The sequence below is a fragment of the Nesoenas mayeri genome (genome assembly GCF_963082525.1).
Source record: "Nesoenas mayeri genome assembly, chromosome: 1".
NCBI classification, from domain to species: Eukaryota; Metazoa; Chordata; class Aves; order Columbiformes; family Columbidae; genus Nesoenas; species Nesoenas mayeri.
In genome coordinates, this window is record NC_137541.1 from 87603577 (window position 1) to 87629065 (window position 25489).

The 25489-nt window shown below is 40.5% G+C and overlaps 1 protein-coding gene across 1 annotated transcript in view; it reads right to left on the minus strand.

Annotated features, from left to right (window-relative positions):
* Positions 1-25489, minus strand: part of CD86 (CD86 molecule) — a gene marked incomplete at both ends in the record, with an annotated part of 38832 nt that overhangs the window by 10401 nt on the left and 2942 nt on the right. The window contains 2 exon segments of the mRNA XM_080349491.1: positions 18030-18164; positions 20211-20522. Of these exon segments, the coding sequence (XP_080205617.1) occupies positions 18030-18164; positions 20211-20522 (447 nt within the window).

The following is a 25489-nucleotide window of genomic DNA, read 5'->3' on the forward strand; positions in this document are numbered from 1 at the left end:
TTTTTTTTAATTCTCTTTTTCTATTTCTTTTTTCTTTTTCTATTTCCTTTTTATTTTTCTTTTTCTATTTCTTTTTCCTTTTTTCGTTTTCTTTTTTCTTTTTCTTTTTCTTTTTCTTTTTCTTTTTCTTTTTCTTTTTCTTTTTCTTTTTCTTTTTCTTTTTCTTTTTCTTTTTCTTTTTCTTTTTCTTTTTCTTTTTCTTTCTTTTTCTTTTTCTTTTTCTTTTCCTTTTTCCTTTTTCCTTTTTCCTTTTTTCTTTTTCCCTTTTTCTTTTTCTTTTTCCCTTTTCCTTTTTCTTCCTTTTCCTTTTCCTTTTCCTTTTCCTTTTCCTTTTCCTTTTCCTTTTCCTTTTCCTTTTCCTTTTCCTTTTCCTTTTCCTTTTCCTTTTCCTTTTCCTTTTCCTTTTCCTTTTCCTTTCTTTTTCTTTTACTCCCCCCTTTTTTTTATTTTGGTGGTGGTGGATAATTTTGTTTATTTCATTCTTTGTTTTTTTTGGGAATACTTGTATAGTACAAGAGGATTTACATTGTTTACTACTGGTTGCAATTCAACTACCAGCTGCTTGCCTTTCAGCTTCTTGTTGAATTCAGTGGACTTGCCATGGGAAGACTAAAACTCTGACATGTCCACATCTGGAATGTTGTCCTCAGCTCTGGTCTTTCCCACTGAAAACAGGGTATATTGGAACTACAAGAGTCACAAAGTAAAGGAGTAAGAATAATCAGTGAACAGGAATGCCTTATGTTCAGGGAGAGACTGCATAGGCTCTTCAGTTTGGAGATGAGGCAGATGAGATATGTTACGATAGAGGTCTGCAAAATCGTGAATTGTCTGGAAAAAGCAAAACAGGAATTTGCCATTTCTCATAATACAAGAAGTGCATTGGAAGCCTAGTGAAACAATATGGAAAAGGGTTGAACAAACAAAAGGACAGAATGTCTTTTCCACACAGATTGTGGAGTTCAGTGACAAGGGATGTCATTGACACCAAAAGGATGAATGGGTTCAAAATTGAATTCGACAATCTCATGAAAGAAGCTTCTGCCCAGGACTGTTTTGGCTTGTTGGGAGTATTCGAACTGGTGGATTTCTAGAACATGGGAGAGAATTGAACCACATTTTGACTGTTCTTGTACTCCTTCCCTCAGCATTTCTCAATGGCCCACAGAGGCGGTATGATACCTTCTTAAGTGGAGCATTACTAAAACTGAAGATGGTTGTTCTCATGTGCTTAAGAAGGCTGAGAACAGAGAGGGAGAGAGAGATGGAGAGGAGCATTGAATGCATTGGGATATGAGATCGAGTAATCTGTGAGAAAGTGATGTGATTGTTTACTGCTAGACAGGAGGAGAGGAGAGCAAGGAAAGAATCTGCCTTTTCATCTCCTTGTCCTATACTTTCAAATGACTCAATTTGCAGTTTTCAGTGTGAGGCTGTTGTTTGGTCTCCTGTCTCTGTCATCTCTGTTCATACTCCTGCCCCTTCAATAGCCCCACAACCTTCCCTAAATCAAATATTAGAGGCAAGATATCAGTTCAAAAATATATGCCCTGAAGTAAACCTTCTACATTCCATACCATCTCCTTTGGCACCAGAAGGCCTATACAAATTGAATTTCTTCTGCAGGCTGCTGTTCCTCTCTTTCAGCCATCATATGTCTTATTGCAGACCAGCTGCTTTAATGTTGCTAATGTTTTCCCCTTGTTGTGCACTCGTTGTATAAACAAATGTCTTTTTGCACAAAATGAAGCCGAGTTATCATCTTTGATCAGATTGTTTGGATCAGGTTCAGCTGACAACTTGAGTTGTTTTTCCACCCCTATGCATTTTCAACATGCTGCAAATCCCTTATGCTTGTGGGATTTCTTGTTTGTTTGCTTGGGTTTCTTCAGAGGTTAACTTCTCCAAAGAGCAGTGTCGAAAAGAGAGGAAAGCAGCAAATTTCCCGGATACTAAGGAGCAAAGAATGTGTGCTGCTGGCAGAATACAATTGCTAAGAAACATCTTGGATACCATCAAGCTAAAAGCATAAGGGCTGTGAAGTCAGAGAGTGCATCCACAGGAAAAAGGTGAAGCTCAAGCTGTCAGGCCTTTGAGCATATGGTGCACACCTGAAATAGATCTTCAAGATCAAAGGTTAAAAGTTATTTTTTAACTCATATAAACAATCCTTTTGTGCTTCCACAGTGCCTTTTGTCTAGGGATCCCAAAGCATTTTTGTAGCATGGGGGACCATTAGCTTATCTAATAATCAGGGACACTAATGTGCAGAGAGTTGAGGTGCAAAGTCAAGTCACACAATCAGAAAGTAAAGGCTGGCAATGCTGGAAACTATACCTTTCTCTGTGGACCTTTTTTTTCAACATCAAGGATGTAATTTTTAAAATACTTTGTTAGTAGTGTAATTATCAACTGACTAACCCTTCCTATAGCAAAAAGACCACCAAAATGTGACTTTGTAGCAAAATACCTGTGATTTACCAAAGGAAAGACTGATGGTTGTCCAGACAAGGAAGTATTGTTATTCTTCCCATTTTAGAGATACTCAACCCTCAGTCCTATGTTATAATGAATGAACCATGTTTGCAACAATTTTTAGGTGTATATACTTCTATTCTGTCCACCTTTATAAGAGTGCACATACTGAAACACAAGCAGTTAGACAAGGCAGCAATAATTTTGTTTAAATCTTAGCCTTACTGCAGGCTCTGATTGGCTCCACGAGCCCAAAGTCTCAAGTCTCCACCTGGAACCTGTACATTGCAGCACTGGTGGAATCAGTATGAAAGAAGTTATTTACCGGATACAGAGCTTGACAACAGCAATGCCAGGCATGTTTTGTCCAACGTATTAGACATCAGTGCTCAAAGTTCAAATACAATTTATGCTTCTAAGTGCTTACATATCTCTTCACTTGCCCTCATCAGCCAGGAATGAAAACAGAAATAGCACAGTACTATAGAGATAGATCAGATTGTTCTTGCAGTATTTCAGACCTTGGAACTGAAATATGAAGTGGTTGTTTCTTTGATCTAGAAAGTCTGAATAACACCTAAAGTACCAAAGTGATCTACAGGAAAGGGCATGATGGAATGTATTCATTTTGCCAACGTCTCTGATTTTGAATGAACCACATTAAACACAAGCAGATGTTTGGAAAATAGGCAAAGTTATCGGCAAAGGCCCTAATAAGAACTGCTTTAGAAGAGTGCCTGATTTGGAATATCTGGATAGGCATCAGTGATGTGAAAAAAATGGAGAAAGTTTACAGAGGAGTCTCAAGCAGATTTGTGTTTCTATGAAGGTCTGATTTTGAAGTATCTCTTCTTCCTGAAGTGGCAGAAAGACCATAAGCTTACAAAACACAGAGAAAGGAAATTCTGTGGGAAATAATCTATGAGGAAAAAAAGATTGGGGGGGCTTGAAATACTGGTATGCTGATTTTGAAACCTACTTTTTCCATGTGAGCTTCTGAATATTTAAAGCCTTTTAAAACATAAATATTGGACACAAAAAGATTTTCCAGATGAAAAAGAAGGCTTCATTTTCAACACATTAAATTCAGATATCATAACCACATAATTTCCCCAGATTTTACCGAGTCAGTTTATGAAAAACTGCTCCTCTTACTAGCAGGGCTGGTTTCAAAGAATTAGCTTTTCCTAATGAACACTGTTACTTCAGAAAATCTTATCTGGTTTTAAGAAGGACTGTGTTTAAAAGCAATGCAAAACTCCTGACGTGGGGGCTGGGGCGCATACACTGCTTGTCAGTGACAAATATATAATCATCTGGTGGTAGCTAGCCTTTTATCAACAGCTGTCAAAAGGTACAGGTCAGCAAGACCAGCACAGAAAAAAGGTGCTGGTGCAGCATCCTGAGTAGGAGGCCTGACCATGTAAGTTGAGAAGATGAAGAGTTTTTTTTACAGGGGCTAGAATTACTTGGGGGCATCAATTAGTCACATGGATGTGCATACAGGGAAGTATGTTCTCTGTGGCTGCAAATGAGACAAGAAATTATTTACAGGGCAATCTGTCTATTTCTATATTGTCCCCAGCATGATAAAGTTCAAAGGTTCCTGGTCAGGTTAGTAACCTGGTCCCTAATGCCTACTGACAGCTTCCTGGTACTTCCCACAAGCTATATCTGCACTGTACTGCTGATGTGATGCATTTCCTTAGGTGTCTGGGAAATGAGCAACTACAGAAGGATTACTATGGAAAATCTATTAATTCTGTTGTGTACTGACTGCACATGTACAATGGTCTAGGATCCAGGAGCCATGGAAATGCCAATGGCTGGCTTAAGAGATGCAGTTATTAATAAAAGATTAAGTATACTCATTTGGATGGATGATAAGCAAGGTTATTTGCTCTAGATAGCACAAAGGCATATTCCAACAATATAGGATACTCAAACCAATAAATCAATACTTTATTTAATCCACATTTGCTGAAATACTACTTTCAAGCCTCTGACTCGATTTGTTTCCTCCACTGTGCTCTTTTTCCCTTGCAGATCAATCTGCTCAGATTCTAAAACTGCTTTTATCCATTTATCATTCAGAAACATCTACATCCTTTTCTTATCTTGATTCAAGCAAAGCCCAGAATGTGGATTTCCTGTTGGAAAAGTGGTCTGCAGTGACTGAGATCAGTTGTTGAGCAGTTGGCTCAACAAGGAAGAATGGCCTTGTCAATCAGACAGTGGAGTGATTCTCAGGAGATCAGATTCTCTACCTTAGTCTTTCAAAACCTTCCTGTATATCTTCAGTCTAATGGCTTCACTCTGTGTTTTAGTTTTTCCATGACACAGTGTGACAGTACTTGATTACTTCCATTGGGAATTCCTTGCACATTATGGTGATGCTGACAAATTGAGCACCTAAATTACTAGACAGCTCCAATGCCAGCTTCTGTATCTGCCCTGACATATACCTCAGTTCTACAAAGACACCAGAACCCTCACAGATGCCTTCTCTTAACTTCCTAAGTGTTTCCTCATCTCTTTTTTGGAGATGTTTAGCTCCATTGTTTCAATTCCAGACTTTCCCTGTTGCTGAAAGGTTTCATTTATGACAGATTATAAACCAGATTGGAGCTAATCATAACAGCCATTTTAATTTTTTCCTATCTACTTTCAAATGCAGGAAAAAGGCCTTTGGAATTTTCAGCTAGTCAGTCGTCCGTCTAACTTCCTTTGAACCATTTGTGTGTAGGCAATGTTAAACAATTGCTGTGGTCCATCTCAGACATTTCTGTAGTGAGCTGTTCCAACATAGAATGAATACAATACATAGAGAATTAGGCCTTCACGTGCCCCCATCACTGAAGGTAACTTAATCTCTCAAACACATTTCCTTGAGGCTGAGACTCCATTGCAGGGTAATTTTCAGGTTCTGTTTCCATAGCAGAGTCTCCTGGAAAATCAGTAGGATACAACCCTGGGCCAGATCTCAGTTCTCTGTTTTCTTGTGGGGGTCTGGCTGCAGGAGAAAAGTTGTGAAGTAAAAGGCTCCAAGAAACCAGTGACTTGGGTTTTATTCTCACTTCAGACATTGTAGAGGATCCTGTAATTATTTTTTTTTCTATGACTTAAAGGTGGCAGATTCCTCCTTTGTTTTGTGAATCAAGAATTTTACTTAGTTAAAAAAAAAATCCCAAACAAGATGCATCTTCATATTTTTTACCTTATGAGACATCGCACAAATTGTTTAATTAGGTGTTGGGCTGGAGGACTAACAGGGCAAACACATTTCTCTCTCACTGAAAATAAATTCTACCTAGCACTCTGTTGCAGAAGTTTCTGAACACAATGGAGCTTCAGGCAAACATCTTTACTCTTTCCCATGTAAAGTAGCAGGAAACACCCACGTCTCCAAATATGCAAACTCACATGGGTAAGTTCTCCTGTTGCTGCTCTATGTGTACTTATCAAAAACATAAGGGATGAGGCTGTGATGTTTATACTAGTTCCCAGCATGGCTCATGCAAGATTGATTCCAGGGCCTGTTATATTTTCTGGTACCATGTTTCAGAATTTTGCTTCTTCTTACCGATCTCCTTAAGATCAGTTAAGAGTGGCTCAGCTGCTTAACCACGTTAGCTGCTTCCAGTTGTCAGAAGGAGGAACAGAGTGAACTTGTTCCTCTTCAACAATAGACATTTTTTTTAAACAGTGGGAGAAGACCACCAGACAAACACGTTAGAATAATATGCTTTCGCTACCACCTGTAAAATCTAAGTCACTTTTTCCTGACACTGCGTTTCTGACAGCTATGTTGGACTACTTGCTTAAAAGCAGTGGATTTTCCTACTGAATGCTGAGTATACATCCAGTAGCAGTATTGCCATAATATACTGAGGGATGTGTTCTTTTTTTTCTGATTTTCTTTCATGGACCAAGTGTGAAGGTCCTGATGCACCAAGATTCAGATTTACCTAGCTAATGCTCAGAAACTTTTCATCAGGACCTACAGAGGATATAATTTTTTTTTCTCTTCAAATCTTTGTGGAGAAATCACTTAAGCCTATGGTGATCTGCTGTCTTCTTCATCTTTCCACATAAGCAGCATTTTGGTCATATTTTGCTAGGAAGGCAAAGACCCATTGCAGTTGCCTGCCATCGAATATACTGCATTTGGTGACATACTTTTTAGAGGTTATTCAAGAAGTGCACTTGAATCAAGAAATCTATTTCTCTGGATGTTTTTCCTGCATATTTTTGAAGTTTCTTATGCAATTTGCCTTTTGCGTAACTTTTTTTTTTTTCTCATATTAGCAGAACTAAGTCCATGTAGGGTTCAATGACCTTTGTTCCCGAGCCAAAGAGACCTAAGGGCTTGTGAGGTCAGACAGAAACTGCTATTTTACTTCAAATTGCTCAGATAGGTAGAAAAAAGATGGTCCTCCTACAATCAAGGTATCAACTACAAGAGCTCAAGTGTACTGATTGCTTTCTTCCAGAATATTTTGTATTCTTGGAACATGCAGAGCTGCTGCCAGGACATGAAGGATGGGGCATTCCTTATACTTTTTTTTTTCTTTTTTTTTTTTTTTTCTTTTCCTGTACATGTGAGAGGCAGAAAGGGAAGAAAAAAGAGTGGGGGTGTAAAGAACTTTTCAGGTGTTGCTAAGGCAAAAATTTCAGTTAATATTGCTTGTATAGCCAGAGTAAGAACGTACAAAATATCTCAGAGAAGATCAGTAATAAGTAACATTTTTATATAAGGCCAATAAATAATTATGGTAATGTCTCTAAGACTTTAAGTCCCATGTGCTCTTCAGTTTACCTCCTAAAATGTCCAGGAAAGCAGGAATTGTCTGCTGAAAATCCACAATTGTAGGAATACTTGTCTCATTCTGACAGAGCCTTACATCTCTTTTGCTTGCTGCCCTAGGTAATGCCATAAGGACATAATAACACCATTTTTCCTTAAGATGTTGAGGTCACATGGGAATGCTGCAAAAGAGTGCTTTTGCAAAATGTCACTGTGACACCCCTACCCAGCTTCACACTTTTGTCAGGACGATGCTGCATTGCACAGTGGGAGTCATCATGCGTGTGTAGTAAAAGTAATGCTGGAGCCTTCCCCTATGGATGCCTACTCAACCTACCTAAATGCTTGGAAATTTTCACAGGGGCATGTAAGAGAATGGATTTTCCTGTCTCAGATGGCTAGTGTTCTATCATCTTATAGAGTGCTAGTGCAAACTGAAAGGATTTCATACTACACTTCTTGTTTTTTCATGGTTCTGCCACATGAAGTGTCTTCAGAGGGCCTTTTCTTGTCTGACCTTCTCGCTCTCAGCGGTATTACTTAATTCTATTATTTTCATGTTGTTACTTATTTTTGAAATTGTGCTTATGCACACCAATAAAAGATTTAGGAAATACAGCTGACGGAGTATACATCATGGAGTTGTTCTCTACTATGCAGCTTAAAAACCACTGTACTTATATTGATACATGTCTAATGACACATATTAGATAGTGGGATCTATTTAACCAAAACTATCAAGCATCTTTATTCACTTGTAGATCAGTCCCTCAGTGTTTCTCTTTAGGTCAGCTGAAATCAGCCCATAAATAAAATTCAGTGCAGAGAAAACTTCAGGTATTACAAAGAAAATTTCAACAGAATTTTTATTCCTCTTGAAAATACTAAAAAAAAAATTGTCTTTAGACGTTGGGGAGGGGGGGAAATATTCAAACTCAAAAAAGGATTACTTTGATATTTTATATGTTCTCATTCTGATCCTTATTTTGTTTGGATTGTACAGTACTGACACTGTTGAATTTAAATGCCTAGACTAGACTTTTTTCCAGTTTTTACAAATACCTTTTTTTCATAATTTCCCCTTTAAGAGTAAGCGTATACTCAAAATTATTAATATTTTCCCTGAGAGGAAAGCTGCTTTCTATCAACTGAAATTTGCACCTGCAAGGGTTTATAAGTTTCATGAAAAAGGAAGAGAGTCTCTGTCCTTCTCTCTGATATGTTATCATCCAGATTCTCAACTGTCAGTATGAGTTCCATTCTCCCTGTTGCATTTAGTTGTCTGAATATCTTTTCACTTTCAAATACACAAATCATTTCCCCTCTTTTCTAAACCTCAGTCTTGTTGTCCCATTACTTCTTTTTTTTTTTTTCCTGGACTGGCTGTTCACATTAAAAAAAAAAATCTCCTTTTCTCTGTATCTTCTGAGTACCTTGTAGTTTCACATGAAAGACTCACAAGATGTCAGTAGAACAAATTGCAAAGGATTTATTGAAAGTGGGCTAGACTTGTGGAGCTGATCATGAGCCAGGCCAGAGAAGAGGAGAAATGGCAAGAAGACTACAACACAACATTAAAGACAGTTTGAGTGAATGCATCGATTCTCAACACCTTGTCTCCAAAATTGTTAGCTGCCACTGGGGAAAAGATGAAAAGAATCCCATCAATATGGAAGAAGGTGTTGGTGAGATGATTTCTATCCGTGTAACTCACGATAGAAGAGTGTGTTGGCAGCAAACAAGGCAAATGGTATCCAGGGCTGTACTGACAGCAGCATTGCCAGTGGATTGAGTGAGGGGAGTAACACTACCCCTTTTTACTCAGCACTTGTAGAAAAAATAACTATAATAGCATGTCCAGCTCTGGACTCCCCAGTGCAAGAAAGACGTGGATAAATTGGAACAAGTTCGGTGGGAGATGGCCTAGGTAATGATGGTTCTGGAGTACTTGCACTGTGAGGAGAGGCTGGAGGGGCTCACTTTGTTTGGCTTGCAGAAGAGGTACCTAATTGCATCTTTCCGACACCTACAAGGAAGCTATTAAAAAGATGGAGCCAGGCTGGTCACAGTGGTGCATAGTGGGAGGATGAGAGATGACAGCCAGAAACTGAAAGAAGAGTGGTTCAGGTTGGGTGTAAGGAAAACTTTTACCCTGTGAGGACAGTGAAGCAGCAGGCCAAGTCTCCACTGTGAGGTTGCGCAGTTTCCATACTTGGTGGTTTTCAATACCTGCCTGGACAAAGCCCTGAGCAGCTCAGTCTGACCTCAGAGCTGACCAGAGCTGTTTGCAGCTTTCAGGGTGGCACTGGAGACCTCCTGATGTCACTCCCAGCCTGCGACGCTGTGACACCCTCACCTCCCCACAAACACCCTCTGACAGCAGCATCTCCAGATGTGTCTGTTGGGGCCATTGGAGCTCTGCCCTGGCAGGGCATGGTGAGGGCTGCCTCTCACTTTTTTTTTTTTTTAAAGAAATAAAAAGGATGTGAAATCAAGAGGGTACCAGGGTGTCAGCACAACCAGGGAGCAGTGGTGGCCCTCCCCTGAGCAAAGGCTGTGGCTCGGGCTGTTCCTGGAGGTGCTCCCTGTCTCAGGGAGGCTTGTCGGGCAGGAGGAGACTGCCGAGTGTGCTTGAGAGCCTGTTGATGCTGCTGGTCAAGTGTTCCAGGAAAACAAAGGAGAAGGAAAAGAGAACAAAAAGCCAAGCCCAGTGTCCTGACTGAGGACTCCCGTTATAAGACTACATTTTCCCTCAGTGGTGTACTGCCACTGCGGGTGTTCGTGTTGGGTTTTAGAGAGGCTAGTTACAGTCAGCCTCCCAAAATTCCCCTGCAGATGAATGTCTAGGGTGCAATAGCCTTGAATTCAGTTTGGTCACTTTTTGCCAATGGGAGAAAGCTAAGAAATAGTAAAAACTTACACGAGAAGATTATGTGCTGTGGTTCCAAACTCCGGTTTCTGGGATCATGCAGCTGTTTTGCATTACTTTAGGGGAAGCTGGGTTTTAATATATTGGTGTTTCATGCTGATAGAGCATTTTTGTAGGTTTTACTTGATAAAACCTACTCTGTTCTTCTACTGCAGTTGTTTTTATACATTTTCTGCCCTGGCTGCATACATAATATGGAAGGACTTAATCACTGACCCAGTCAAAAAAACCCCTTCCTAGTGCTTATAGTCTAATTGAATTTCTATAAAGGCTTAGGTCTGCAATCTAGTTTTCATTCCTGATCACTTCTGTCCTGCTTCCCCGTGATTGCAAAGATGTTAAGCAATACCTTTTCCTTTTAAGAATAACAATCAGCTCTAACTGTAGCTGAACTAGAGCAGAAGAAGGAATTAGTTGTTATTGAGAGATGAATTATTTTAAATTATCTTTTCCAATGCTTCTGGACAAAGATGACTGCCCATATGATATGTTGTTATGCATCAACATAATTCTGCCAGTTTCAGCCAATCCGATCTGACCAAACCTTTATACACTCTCTAAACTGTAGTTGGAGAGTGGATCTTGTACAATAACCCAGAAACAGAAATAAAATCTCTGAAGAAAGATCTCAGAGTTTTTGAGTCCTCCTCTGCTGGATGTCTGATCTGATAGGAAAAGCTTGATTTCTACTTCATTGACAACATGCTCTGTTGCCATAGGCAACTTACATAGTGGAAGCTGTGACCACTGATAATTCTTCCAAGAAGCTATGTAGTGATGAGAGAATATGCTGTGGAGCATCTTCTTTCCTTTTCTTGGGTTTGTCTTGGCTTTTCTTCCCACCTGGAGTCTCTTGCTAAGTGTAATAATTTTCCTCACTCTAACCTTTTTTTTTTTTTTAATCAGTCCCTTTCTATTCTGCAGTACAAACCTTTATTGTATGCTGGCTCTTTCAGATACATCCTAGAAACCTGCTTATTCTTTCTCTTTTAACTCAACTTCTTTGCTTCCTTTCCATGCAGCAGCATATGCTGGACAAGCTGGAAATCAGCTTTGCAGAAAAAGACTTGGGGTTCCTGGTGGACACCAAGCTCAACATGAGCCAGGAACATGTGCTTGTGGCAAAGAAGGTGAACAGTATTCTGGGCTGCATTAGGAGGGAGTGTTGCCAGCCGGTCAAGGAATGTGATCCTTCCCCTCTGTTCAGCGCTGGTGAGGCCACACCTGTAGTAGTGTGTCCAGTTCTGGGCTCCCCAATACAGGAGTCGCTTAGTAGGAAGGATCTTTCACATCTTCCGTATCTAACAAGTCGTTCAAAGTGTTGGAATGCTAGACAGATTGTTCAGGTCCTTCCTCCGTTTTCTTCATCATCTCCCTAGGTTGAACTCCATAAACTTCACATTGTAAACTTGCTTTCTAGAGCCTTAGTCACCTTTTATCACTTTTTATCACTTTTCTATTTCTAATACTTTAACGTCTTTTTGAAATATGACGTGGTTCTGGATACAGTAGTGCATTTAACAGTGCAAGCTAAAGAAACGAGATCTCCACTTCTGTATCATAGACAAATTTTCATACCTGCAAGGAGTGCATTAGTCCTCTCAGCTGCGTAACAGACTGTGGTTCTGGCAAACAGAAAGACAAGTGAAAGCTGTTTTCATGGTTGAGAACCTTGAGAAAAGTCTCTCTCAGACTGTGGGTTCTATAGGACAGATGGAGGGCAAAGATGAAAAAGGGTGTAAAGTTGAGGTGGTAGTGAAGTTCTCAGTTTTGAACACTCTGAAAATGGAGCATTTTCTCTTACTAATAGCAATAGAACTAGGCTGAGGAAACCTTTAGAAAATTATTCCAAAACAAACTAGTTATGCTTTTGATTTCACTTGTATATTTCCGAAGAGGGTTGGCAATATACGTGGTTCATTAGCTGTGTGTGTATGCATGTAACTGCAATTTGAGCTATTGTCACCTCATCTTTCATTTATTTCCTAGTTCTATGTCCTTCTGAAATCATAAGCACTGCTTATTAGGGATGGGTCACTAAGCATAATTTTTAAGATTTTAATGAGTTTTTGTTTTAAAAGCTATATTAACAAAAGCAGTGGACAAAAGGTATGCAGGTCTTGACACTAAGCATGCACTAAGTGCAGAAATGTTTGATCTTGCATATCTGCCATCAAATTCACAAGTATGTAAAGAGGTATGGCAAGTCAAGGACTGTGAGAATATTCTGGATTTCAGGACCTCTGTGCAGAAGCTCTCCTTGCTAATGGCACTGCTGCTGGCTGGAGAGAAGCTTTCCCCAGAAGGCAATGGTCAGAGAGCTGCCAGAACCTTTTCTTTCCTGGGGTCTATGAAGCAGGGTCTTGTGCATAGGCTCTGCACTTGATCCATGTGCACTTCCTGTTGGAAGCCAGCCTGATGTGTCACTCTTTTCCTTACACCTTCTCAGCCCTTATCCATTTATTCCCCTCTTTCTCTTCTTTCACCAGCTTTCCTGCCTAACTGTATTTTTTCTCTTGACAGCCTCCTGGTAGCCCATCCTGAGATCAGAAAACATATCTTCCTTAGACCCTTCCCTGTCCCAACATTATGGCTCTCACAGCCCAGAAGATGGGAAAGCAAAAAGAGACTAATTATTAATTATCATAGCCCAGCATTCCAGTGTATATAAATATTTAATTTTTTTTCTTTTTTTTTTTCTTTCTGAGTTTGGAAAGGAGGGAGGACGAGAATTTGAACCCAAAACTTAGAGGTAATATACACAAGAACTAGATTTTTTTTTTTTTTTTTTTTTTTTTTTAATAGAATCACCATATTTCTGTGGACAAATGCAACCTCCAGTAGCAAATAATTCACCTGAAGAGGAAAATGTCCACTAAGGGATGTTTGCCATGAGATGGTTTGTTAATGACAATCTCCTCAGAAGTGACTGTGGAATAATCTGGAAATGCAATACTTCACTGTCCCCTCATCTGTTAACCATAGGAAAGCGTTGCTTGGTGCAGTAGTACTGTCTGACATTAAGAAATCTGCAGTAAAATTGAGTTTCTTCTTCACTAATGACCTGCATGATGGGAGCGAGTGTACTTTCAGCAAGTTTATAGTTGATAAAAAACTGGGAAGAGTGGCACACTAGAGGGTTGTGCTGCCATCCAGAGGGATCTCAAGAGGATGGAGAAATGTGCAGAGAGGAACCTCAACAAAGGGAAATTCATAGTCCTGCACCCGGGGACGAGTAACCTCATACACCAGTACAGGCTGGGGCAAGCCATCTGGAAAGCAGCTTTGCAGAAAAGGACATGGATGGCCTAGCGGACAGGTTGAAGATGAGGCAGCAGTGCGCCCTCGTGGTAAAGGCAGCCAACAGTATCTGGGCTGCATCAGCATTGCCAGCAGGCTGAGGGAGGCCATCATTCCTCTCAGCACTAGTGAGGCCACACCTGGAGTCCTATGTCCAGTTCTGGATTCCCTGGTACAGGAGAGACATCAACATACTGAAGAGACTACAGCGAAGGACCTCAAAGAGGATTAAGGGACTGGAGGATCTCTCATCTGAGGAAGGGCTGAGAGAGCTGGGACTGTGCAGCCTGGAGAAGAGAAGCCTCAGGGTGATCTCATCAGTGTGTATAAATCCCTGAAGGGAGAGTCCAAAAAAGACCGAGTCAGGCCCTTTTCAGTGATGCCCAGTGCCAGGCCCAGAGGCAGTGGGCACAAACTGAAACACAGGAGGTTCCCTCTGAGCTCAAGGAAACCCTTTTTTTTACTGTGAAGGGTGACAGAGCCCTGGAGCAGGTTGCACAGATTCAGAAGCTGTCTGCACATGGACCTGGGCACCTTGCTCCAGGTGACCCTGCTTGAGCATGGGGGTTGAACTGGACAATTTCCCTAGGTCCATTCCAATCTCAACTATTCTGTGACTCTGTGCTGGTTGATCAGTGAACCTGAAGCATTCTATCACTAGTGTAAGTCTGATGACAGGATTTTAGCTTAGGGCATTGTATACTGGTTTAACACAACATTTCCATTTCGTTGTTAGCATTTTCTGAAATTTGTAATGTTATGCCTAAAAATAAAGGAATGGTCTTTTTAAGTGAAGCTGTTACATGATGTGGCATGTCGTGGGTATATGCTCATTTGTTTGCTTGCCGTATTTCTAGAATCACTAAATGACTGAAAGCTTGCTGTCCAAGAAAAGACCACAAAGTGAGTGAGGAGGTAGCCTGGAAATCTGAATGTATTTGTATGGAGGACAAAAATGCCAGCACATCAGCTTTTCTTGTACCTGGCTACTGTGCTCATTACATCTGCTGGTGCAGAGGATTAATGCATTTGAACAGATAGAGGAAAACTAAGATTTTCCTTGAAGTCCATCTGTTTGTTTGTTTGTTTTTCCCTTAACTGTCTTTAGATGAAGGAGGGAATTAGAGTTGATTATAAGGGCAAGAAAAGAGGAGGTAGAGAAACTGAGCAGGTAATAGAAGGAAGTTGGCAGCCTGAAGTAGAGAGATGGCAAGGCAGGACAAAAACCAACTTCACTAATTAGGAACAAATAAAGGATGAAACAGCTGCTGGTAGTGATAGTAGACAGTGCATTGGGGTTAAAAGCCCCCTCAGAGGTACTAAGACATGTTGCAAAACTTGTTGAATTTCCAAGTGCTAGGTTTGTTGTTTTTGTTGTTGTTATGTGAATGTGCTAGAGAAGAGACCTTGACTCCTAGCACAGATTTTGAGACACCCTATCCATTGTGGAATAACTGGTTATTGTTTTTCTCCTTGGGACAAACATGAAAGGTTGGTGACGGATTTCTTCCTCAGTGCATAAAGCTGACCAGATATGCAGCACATCAGGATTCAGGGACTGGTAGGAGAGGTCCAAGACTGTGAGTTCAAGTGTGTATGTGTACATGTGTGAATCTAGTCATATGAAAGACAAAAGACCCACAAGACTTGTTGTCTGGGTAGGAGCAAAGTAGTAGCTTGAACTGTTGTTCTGCCGACCTCAATGTTAGTGAGGATTTCAAGGGGATCACTTGAGTGGGAAGGGAAAATGTTGAAAAAAAGAACTGAATTACAATGTGTTAAAAATAGCAAGGCAGACAACACAAATCTAGTGAGTATCTACCTGATTTGTATATCTGATAGTTTAACACATGCTTTATTTAACGAACTAAATGTTAATAAGAGTTAGAGAAGATTGTGTGACCCACTGGAGATATATTTGACAATGTGCACTATAGAATCAAAAGGCCAAATTTTCAGACTGGAATTTTTATCTAATCTTTGAAGAGTATAGGTCAATAAATCAAGGAAGTATGCATACACAGAGTTGTGCACATATATCCAGCTCCATGAACGAACATATGAAACCTTCAGTTGTGCCATTCTTGGTCATTGCAGCAATACCTTTTTTACTCATTTATTTCCAAGAAATAATTCCGGGAGTGTTTCCTCCCTGAGAACAATAACTGTGGGTATTCCCCAATATACTGCTTAAATGCCAGGAGAATAAAACACCAACACAGAAAAAGACATATTTTAATAAGTCACTTAAATAATTTTGCTAGCAAATATAAAATTAACATAAAAGTAAAGCCTTTAACGTCTACTAAAATTTGAATTATATTCATCTGAATGAAAGTACTAGGAATGTTAGTGTAATAGCTTCATAAACTGACTCCCAGTGGTTTAGCTAACTCAGAGGGACATGCACATTCTCTCACATACTTGAAAATGGAGTAAAAATTGACATGGAATCTAGCAACTCACAACATCATTTAACAGAAAAGATTATTTGTACCCAGCAAAAACTGAGAGAACTTATGTCCCCAGACTGCAACTCTGAGCTGAAATTTGGTTTGAGAATGTGGTGCTAATGGCCCTCCGTTTGCTGAAAATGTCAGACCTACAACAACAATCAAGACCTCAGAAGAATTCTGTCTCAATTCTCCTGCACTTTTCCTCCTGAACAATGTAGATGTTGTTGAAGGATATAAAGTGCAGAAATCGTTCAAGATTGGAGAACTTGCACATTTTGAGTGAAACAGAGAATATTTGCTGTAAGGTAACACTACTTCTCATAGTTGAGCATACCATAGTGTATGGATTGCTCTGTCTTCAAGGTTTGAATCAAAATTAAGAAAGAGGAAACATAGTCAACCGAATTGGAACATGACCTACTTATATAATATTTTTTCATTATCTGCTTAGCTTAATTCTGTATATTTGGATTTATACACATATGAATGATACATCATGCTTTCTTTTTCTATCCCTAAACAACTAATACAACATCCAGTCAGAATACAGAGGAGCAAAGCGTGGAGGTATTAACAGTCTGGGCATATTAAGCTCAGATGTCAGTGGAAAAAAAAAAAAAAGTCAAGATCACCAGAAATTATGTTTAAAGTTAGTCTTTCCTTCAGGTGATTTCTAGTTTCAAATGACTGATAGGAATTGTATGACTTTTCACAGAAGGTGGGAAGTGCCCTGAAGTAGTTCTTTCTGCTGTGGAGCTTTGCAAGAAAGTTCCTGGTACAAAGCCAAATTGGCTCTTCCAAAAGTGTTTATGCCTCATGGTTAATAGCCTTTCTCTGATCATGTTTCTAGTGATGGTTATGATTCACAGATTATGGCCTAACTCTTTCTGTTTCTGAGACATTCTCTTCTGTAACTCACACAGCTCTGCTTTCTACACTGACTCTCAGGATTTTACAATGTCACAGTGCATAATGAAAGATATAGCAAAAAGATAGTCATGCAGACAGATAGACATGCAGACAGACCACCATTCTGAAGCAAAAATAAAAGCATAAGAACACTGGATGGTGGATTTCAGCCGCCACACAAAAATGTTGTATGTTGTTCTGCAGCATATCTGGAGAGGATTCTTATTTTGACAGAACATCTAATAATATGGGACCTCAGTCCTTGCTATGTGCAGAGATGGTTCCCAGTCAGTAGTCAGGCTGATGGCCTTGGTTTCAAGATGGGTAGCTTCTAGACTGCTAGACTGACACCTAAAATAGAGAAATATGTCATTTACAGAAACGTGAGAAATAGGAGCTGAAAAAGAGTTGATAGTAAATGTCCGGTTATCTTAGGATTTGGAGAAAGAATGAAGTGGGGCTCAAACACCTTGGCTATGTAAGAAAACAGGACTGCCTGTGAGGGAAGCATTTCCTTCTTGCTATGAGGAAGGAAAGGCTCTAATATCAGCATGAGGATCCTTTCAGTGCAGAGTAAGTCAAGGACTACTGAGACCTAGTCTTGGAATAAAACAGAGAAACACTATACAAAAATTGAATTTTGTTCCTTGTACCAGGTGATTTTTCCAGTACAGTGTTGGGCAGCCTGTGGTGTAACAATACCTTGATCCTTCAGTTGTGTGATAACAGAGATACTTGCACTTAATGGAAGCCTCATCTAATTCCTCTCTCATCTTCACCTTTCTAACAAATGGTGATGGACAAGAAAGGTTTATACAATTTGATGATTTTAGGAGCCAAATCTACCAAAAAAAAAAACCCAGAAGGAAAGGATGAGGCTTCTGGGAGAAGTGGTAAGCTGATACTGTGACAGTCTCACAGAGTACAAAGAGGGAGAAGTAGACCCCAGGATGAGACAGAAGAAAGATGTTTTCTTTTGTTGCTGGATGGACTAAATTGTTGCAGGAACTGAGTTGTCCAAGGAGGTTTAGCTTAAGTCCAGCCTGAAACCCAATTTTTAGTCAACAGCTGGAATGTAGATAAAGGAATGACTACAAAGAACAAAGCCTGTGAATTAAGGGACAGTAGAGATGAATGAGAAGTAATAACTTACTCTGGTTGGTAGGTGAGCTATTTCTTTTCTTCTTCAATATCACAAAAACCAGAGAAAGTGTGATCAGTATAATCACAGCTGTAAGTGGGCCCAAGAAATCTATCTTCACTTGCTCCATTTCTTCCCCTGGTATCTCTAAATAAGAAAACAGATGAGATACACACAGGAAAGATTTAATTCGGTGACAATTAGCTTAAACAATATATCCCAAAGTTATGTGAATTAGAAGTTTAGGGGGAGGCTCTCAGCATCCTTTACTTTTACAGTGCTTTAATAGCATCAATAAATTACATTGCTTATTTCCATTTCCAATAACTAGCTAAACTGTCAGGTCTTAATGGCCACTTCAACAACAATAAGGCAAAGGGGTCTTTCTGAAGTTTAGGTAACATATGAGAGATCAGCAACTAAATACAAGACCCTGTGAGGCAGCTACTGTGCTAATGCTACTCTATGCTACTGTGCAAGTTTGAAGAACCTGGGACATGTTACTATTTGGCGTCTGTTGGAAATGATGGTCAAAGCCTAATGAAAATGCCCTAAGGGATGTGAAAGTAGCAGGGAATGCGAAGGAATTTCCCTCTATTTCTGGTTATTGTGCTTCTGAGGTTTTAGTTTCAAGGGTTAGCTACAGTTATTGACAAACAAAGCTCTTGTTTATATGGGGTTCCTAGTTTCTTACCCATCATCACTGCTTATCAGGTGGCTACTTTCATAAAGCCAAGGAGAACAGAAAAAGAATTGAATAGGGAAGAGGAGGATGCAGTGCTATAGCTATAATAATATAGCTAATATAGCCATGTTAACACTCAACAAACAACATGTAGAGCTGTGCAAACCTCAGAAGACTTCTATATTGTATTTTAATGTTATTTAAAAATCCTAGGAAGTGAGGACATTAGAGGCCATTTGCCACATCTAGCATTGATGACTTAACCCTTTAGCTAAACTTATATGCAGAAAACTGCACCGTGGAACTTCTTCCAGAATGAGTGGCAAGCTGGATTTACATCTGCAGTAAAAAAGTGCATGCCTGGACTACCCTGGTAGGCTTTCCTGCAATGCTACCATTCCCTTGTGGCTCCCTGTTCCCGTCAGTTGAAGCACAGCTCTCCGTTTTCAACATTGTCTAAAGGGAACATGTGGAAGCCAAACAAACTTATGACCTACGTGGGAATTGTCTTTATTTTTATGAGCTCGTGCCATGCCTTATAGACAAAAGTATGTCAAATTGTGTTTTCCTGTCCCAGGAGATAAATTAAATGCAGCTTTAGTTTTAAGAATGGATCAGTCATGTGGAACTCTGAGATAATCCAGCAGTAAAGTCTTATTGGAACTCAGCTGCATACTGCAAGAGGTGTCTGAAAAAAGACACAATCTCAGTGGAAAAAGAATTCCCAAATAGTCATTTTGGAATGTGCACTTCATTCTGCCAAATGTTATGAAAACCACCAGGAATGCTTCTAAGACTAGTCAAGGTTTTGTGGCCTTAACATTTAAACTCAGCACAGTCTATTTGGCAGTTTGTGATTCAAATCTGGTCCAAGGGACTCTTCTGTTTAGCCTTCTTCTTTCCTCTAAGGAATGATCAAGAATAGCAGCTCAAGCACTTAAACATCAGAAAAAAAGATGTTTTTACTGTCAGAGTGGTAAAGTGTGGAACAGTTTGCTAAGAGAGGTTGTGGATCCTCTATCCTGGGGGATATTTAAAACTCAACTGGACAAGGCCCTGGACTACTTGTTGACCCTACTTTGAGCACAGCGGTTGAATTCCAGATGCCTCCAACCTTAACAGTTCTCTGATTCTGTGAAGTGGCAACCTCTCTTAACAGCTGTCACTCCCAGAAACTGGTTGCTGCCTAATCCAGACATCCAGGTTGCTCTGTTGCTACTGCAACAGGGGTTGGATGAACAGGGCTGTGTTCTGGATTGTGCAGCAGTAGCCTTCCTTCTCTGTGCTCTCTCCTCGCTGTAATAAGATTTCTCATATGGAAAGGAGAGGGAATTTGCTGGCTATGGCTGTTGGTGAACAGGATGGAGAACACAACCCTCATAATCAACTCCTACTGCTGCTTATGGTTTACTCCCTGCCTTGACTATGCTGCTATCTGTGACTAGCTCTACTGCAACCTGCCCTGCTCCTACCCATGTAAAAATCTGTATGGGCAAATGGAGACTTACCTATGCCTAGTGGCACTGAGACAAGACTCCCCAGCTGCTCTCCAAGGTGAAGCAAGCAGCTAATATTAGTGAGGGTGTTCGCAGGAACTGTGATATTCAGCTTGGTGGTAACACTGTATAGCTTTGTTACAGCATCCTGTGAGACATCCATGTGACGCATAAGCCTGAGTGTTCTGTTTTCGCGTGAAATTAGCCAAGTCATCTGCTTGGGCTCTGGATAACCTCCGCTGGAAGAACAGGAAAGATTCAAGTATTTGTTGGGCTTTAGTTCCCCAGTGTGCAGCCACACTATCTCAGGTTGACTATAGTTGGCTGAAATAGACCAAAGACAAAGCATCATAAGTCAGACATACCATATCTCATGACAGTTCCTGCCAATTATTTAAGATTTTCAGGCAGAAGCAAGGCTAAGCAATTTTCTCAGGAAAACCACGGGAGTCCCAAGAAGGTTTTGTTATGGTTTTGGTGTACGTGTAGGCTTGCTGCTTCTTGTCCTCAGGGTTTTTCAAGGACATAAGTCTGATCAGCCAGACAATGGTCCCCTGTCTCTCCCACCTCCTTTAGATCCATTGACACTTCAGAATAAGCAAACCTGGCCTGTTTGCAGGCAAGTGCTTAAGCATAAAATGGGAATAGGATATAGTGCTGCCTACTCTTGACCTCCTGATTAGGTATAGGCAAAATCACAAACTTCAGACTCTGAAGTGTAGAGAAAGAAATAATCTGAGGGACTTTAGATGGGGTAAGTTCGTGATCCAGTGCTGTCACAGGTAGAAATATCCTTGGTGTCTGTCAGTATTATGAGTAATCATTTTGCAGCATATAAAGTAACTCTCTCATCCTAACTTAACAGTATTTGCTCAGCTTTTTATGTGGAAGGGACAACAGTGCAGGTTTTTGTGTCATTGTCATTTTGTGTCATTTTTGTGTCATTGGACACTCATTCCAGCCAATGAAAAACATACCTATTGCTTTAAAAAGTCAAGTTTCCCAGGCAAGAAATAGTTAGAGAGGTTTGCAAAGACTTATTTAAACATAAAATATGAATCACAAATGGAAGGTTTTAGTCAATACTCTCTAAAGTAATATTCTCAATGAGGATTTGTTTGGTTAAAAGGTCATAGGACAAATAGTAGACTATAATGGAAAAGGAGAAGGAGAGAATGTAGACATAATATTGACTGCAAATTGGCATACAGTAAGTTAAAAAAAAAAAAAAAAAGCAACAACAACCAAGAAACAGATTCAAGGCTTCACTGAAAATGCTTATTATTTTAGTGCCACTAGGTTTAAAGACAATATGGAGGAATATTGGAGAAAGGGAAAAGGATTCATGGATGTCATGGAAGGCTTTTTACTTTTTAGGAAAGACAGGCCAGCAAGGCGAGGTGGAAGAGTTGCACTTTATCTGACAGAGCAACTCGAATGTATTGAACTCTGCCTGCGGGGGGAGTTAAGAACGAGTTGAGTCCTTATGGACAAAAATTAAGAGACAAGCTAAGAATAGTGACACTGTTGTGGGTGTTTACTACAGGCCACCTGATCAGGAAGAGAAAGTTGATGACACCTTCTACAGACAGCTGAAAGTGGCCTCACAATCACATGCCCTGGTTCTCATGGGAGGCTTTAATCACCGTGACATCTGCTGGGAAGACAACACAGCTAAGCACACACAGTCCAGGAGGTTCCTACAGATCATTGATGACAACTTCATGACATGGTGGAGGAGCCAATGAGGAGAGGTGTGCTGCTGGACCTTGTCCTAAAAAACAAAGAAGAACTGGTTGGAGATGTGAGGGTTGGGGGGAGCTTTGGCTGCAGTGACCATGAGATGGTGGAGTTCAAGACCCTGCATGGAGGAAGCAGGGCAATAAGTAGGATTACAACCATAGACTTCAACAGGGCAAACTTTGGTCTCTTCAAGGTCCTGTTTGGAAGAATCTCATGCATTAGGGCTCCAGAGGGTAGGGGGGTCCAAGAGAGCTGGCTAATATGCAAACATCACTTCCTTCAAGCTCAAGACTGAGGCATCCCTATGAGGAAGAAATCAAGTAAAGGGAGTAGAAGGCCATCATGGATGAGTAAGGAGCTTCTGTCAAAGCTCAGGTGGAAGAAGGATTTTTATGCAATGTGGAAAAAGGGGCAGATCATCTGGGAGGAATACAGGGAGGCTGCTAGAGTATACAGGGATGCGGTGAGGAAAGCCAAGCTCCACTTGAAATTAAAACTGGCCAGGGATATCAAGGACTTCTTCAAGTACATCAGCAGCAAAAGGAAGATTAGGGAAAATGTTGGTCTGCTACTGAATGAGGTGAGTACTCTGGTGACAGAGGATACAGAGAAGGCGGAGTTACTGAATGCCTTCTTTGTTTCCATCCTTACTGCTAAAACTGGCCCTCAGGAATCCCAGACCCTGGAGGTAAGAGAGAAAGTCTGGTGAAAGGAAGACTTTCCCTTGGTTGTGGAGGATCAGGTTAGAGATCATTTAGGCAAACTGGACACCGACAAATCCATGGGCCCCAATGGGATGCCCTCAGGAGTGCTGAGAGAGCTGGAAGATGTTACTGCTAAACCACTCTTCATCATCTTTGAAAGGTCTTGGAGAACAGGAAAGGTGCCTGAGGACTGGAAGAAAGCCAACGTCACTCCGGTCTTCAAAAAGGGCAAGAAGGGTGACCCAGGAAACTACAGGCCAGTCAGCGTCACCTCCATCCCAGGAAAGGTGATGGAACAACTCCTTCTGGGTGTCATCTCCAAGCATGTGGAGGAAAAGAAGGTTATCAGGAGTAGTCAACATAGGTTCACTAAGGAGAAATCATGTTTGACCAACTTGATAGCCTTCTATGAGGTATGACTGGCTGGGTAGACAAGGGGAGAGCAGTGGATATTGTCTACCTTGACTTCAGCAAGGCTTTTGATACTGTCTCTCACAACCTCTTCATAGGCAAGCTCAGGAAGTGTGGTCTGGATGAACGCACAGTGAGGTGGATTGAGAACTGGCTGGACAGCAGAGCTGAGGGGCTTATCATCAATAGCATCAAGTCTGGTTGGAGTCCTGTATGTAGTTAGTGAAGTTCCCCAGGGGTCAGTCCTGTTCAACCTGTTCCCCAATGACCTGGATAAAGAGACTGAGTGTGGCCTCAGCAAGTTTGCTGATGATACCAAACTGGGAGGAAGGACCAACACACCAGAAGGCTGTGCTGCCATTCAGTGAGACCTGGACTGGCTGGAGGACTGGGCAGAGAAGAACCTGATGAAGTTTAACAAGAGTAAGTATAAGGTCCTGCACCTGGGGAGGAACAACCCCAGGCACCAGTACAGGTTAGGGGTTGACCTTCTGAAAAGCAGCTTTGCAGAGAAGGACCTGGGAGTCCTGGTTGACAACAGGTTGACCATGAGTGAGTAGTGTACCTTGTGGCCAAGAAGGTCAACAGTATCCTGGGGTGCATTAGGAAGAGTGTGACCAGCAGGTCGAGGGAGGTTATCCTACCCCTCTGCTTGTCCTAGTGAAGGCCACATCTGGAGTACTGTGTGCAGTTCTGGGCTCCCCAACTTAAGAAGGACAAAGAATTACTGAAGAGAGTCCAGCACAGAGCTACAAAAATGATTAGAGGTCTGGAGCATCTTTCTGATGAGGAAAAGCTGAGAGAAACCACCTTTTTCACACTCTAAAGTTCAGTTAAGTTGTCCCTCAGGAAGGCTCAAGCTGCTTCTTTCTCCTCAAGGTCTGACTTGCTTAACCCACTGTTCAGTCCACCTTCTGATCTGGAGTATTTATTCTCTCCTTGGCATTCTACAGGGTGGACAGGAATGCAATTCACAGCTGTGAAACTTGCCAAATCATCCAACTGAATTAAGAGTTTCAATCTTATTGATGGTAAGTGGAAATAGTGGAATATACCTTGATCAAAGCACTTCTGTATTTAAGGTTTCTGGAACCTCAAACTACTTAAAGTGATGTTGGTTGCATGGAGGGTAGAGGCTACATATATTTGGATTGTTAAAAGAAAAGCATGTTTCAGAAAGTGCATTTTAAGATAAAACATCTTCCAAAAAGGCTATGGGTTCAGATTTAAATACCTCAAAAGACAGCAGATCCATCAAGCCCTTAATATTTTTTCTCAATGGCTTAATTACACTACCTGGTTTTGTTCCGTTTTCTAAAGTGACAGCGTGCCTTATTTCTCACTTGCTTCCAGCCACTGATTGTTTTTATATCTTCACTGAATTAATTAGCCTTTTTTTAATGTCCAATATTTTAAGTGTATTTCAGGTTCCCACACAGTGAAAACAAGACTCTTCTCAGTCTTCTGAATTATAAGCTAATCAGATAGATCTTTTAATGTCTCTAATTGGACTGTATTTTTTCCAGCCTCAGATAACTCTAGTACAGCTTTTCTTCATGCTTTTAAGTTTTCCAAGATGCACTTTAAAATGAGGATGCAAACTGTTAAGTCTCTATTCTGACATCAGTTTGACTCCCAACTCTTTGAATAGCGCATATTTTTAAATAGCTTCCCCCGTCTCACCTACTTCCCTTATTGATCTATCCAAAGAAAGCACTAGAGCCATTCTACAGCAGCAGAATTTCCAGTTAAGGTGCTTGTCACTATGGTCCCTACCTTGCCTGTTTTAAGAGCTGAAGCTTTCCATTGTGAAACCTCCTCTTCTTTCCAGAGAATGATCTGTATTCTTTGTTCTTATATAAATCATCCTGGCTGTACACAATACATGTAATATACATCTATCTATCTGTCTGTCTATCTATCTATCTATCTATCTATCTGTCTATCTTCCTAATGTAATACACATAAATAACACATGTAAACTGTATTAGAAGGTACTTCTGTATTTCTGAATGGGCTTGGTCACCAAGTGATCTAGATATCTTTGTATGACTGCCTTATCATTCTTGTACAGCACTCAATCTTTCTTCTGTCCATTTTAAGTGTGACACACTACAAAAAACCCCTCCATGTACGATATGAGATTCTAACTAGGAAACAGTAGGTCAGCACAAGTACATTTCAACATTTGTATTTTTCTTCTAATTATTTTCAAGCTTTTGTTTAAAACAGTTTTATGCTTCTCCTTCCTTTGGGAGCTTATTGAACACAGTCATTTGGAAGGAACACAGCAGCAAATAGTTTAAAAATCTTCACAAGTTAAACCTTTAAGGTCTGGGAAAGTTTTAGTGCCTGTGAGACTTCTATAAAATATTGCTCAGATGTTGTCTAAGCTGTTAACTGATTTAGCTGCTTGAATTAACTGAATGGTTG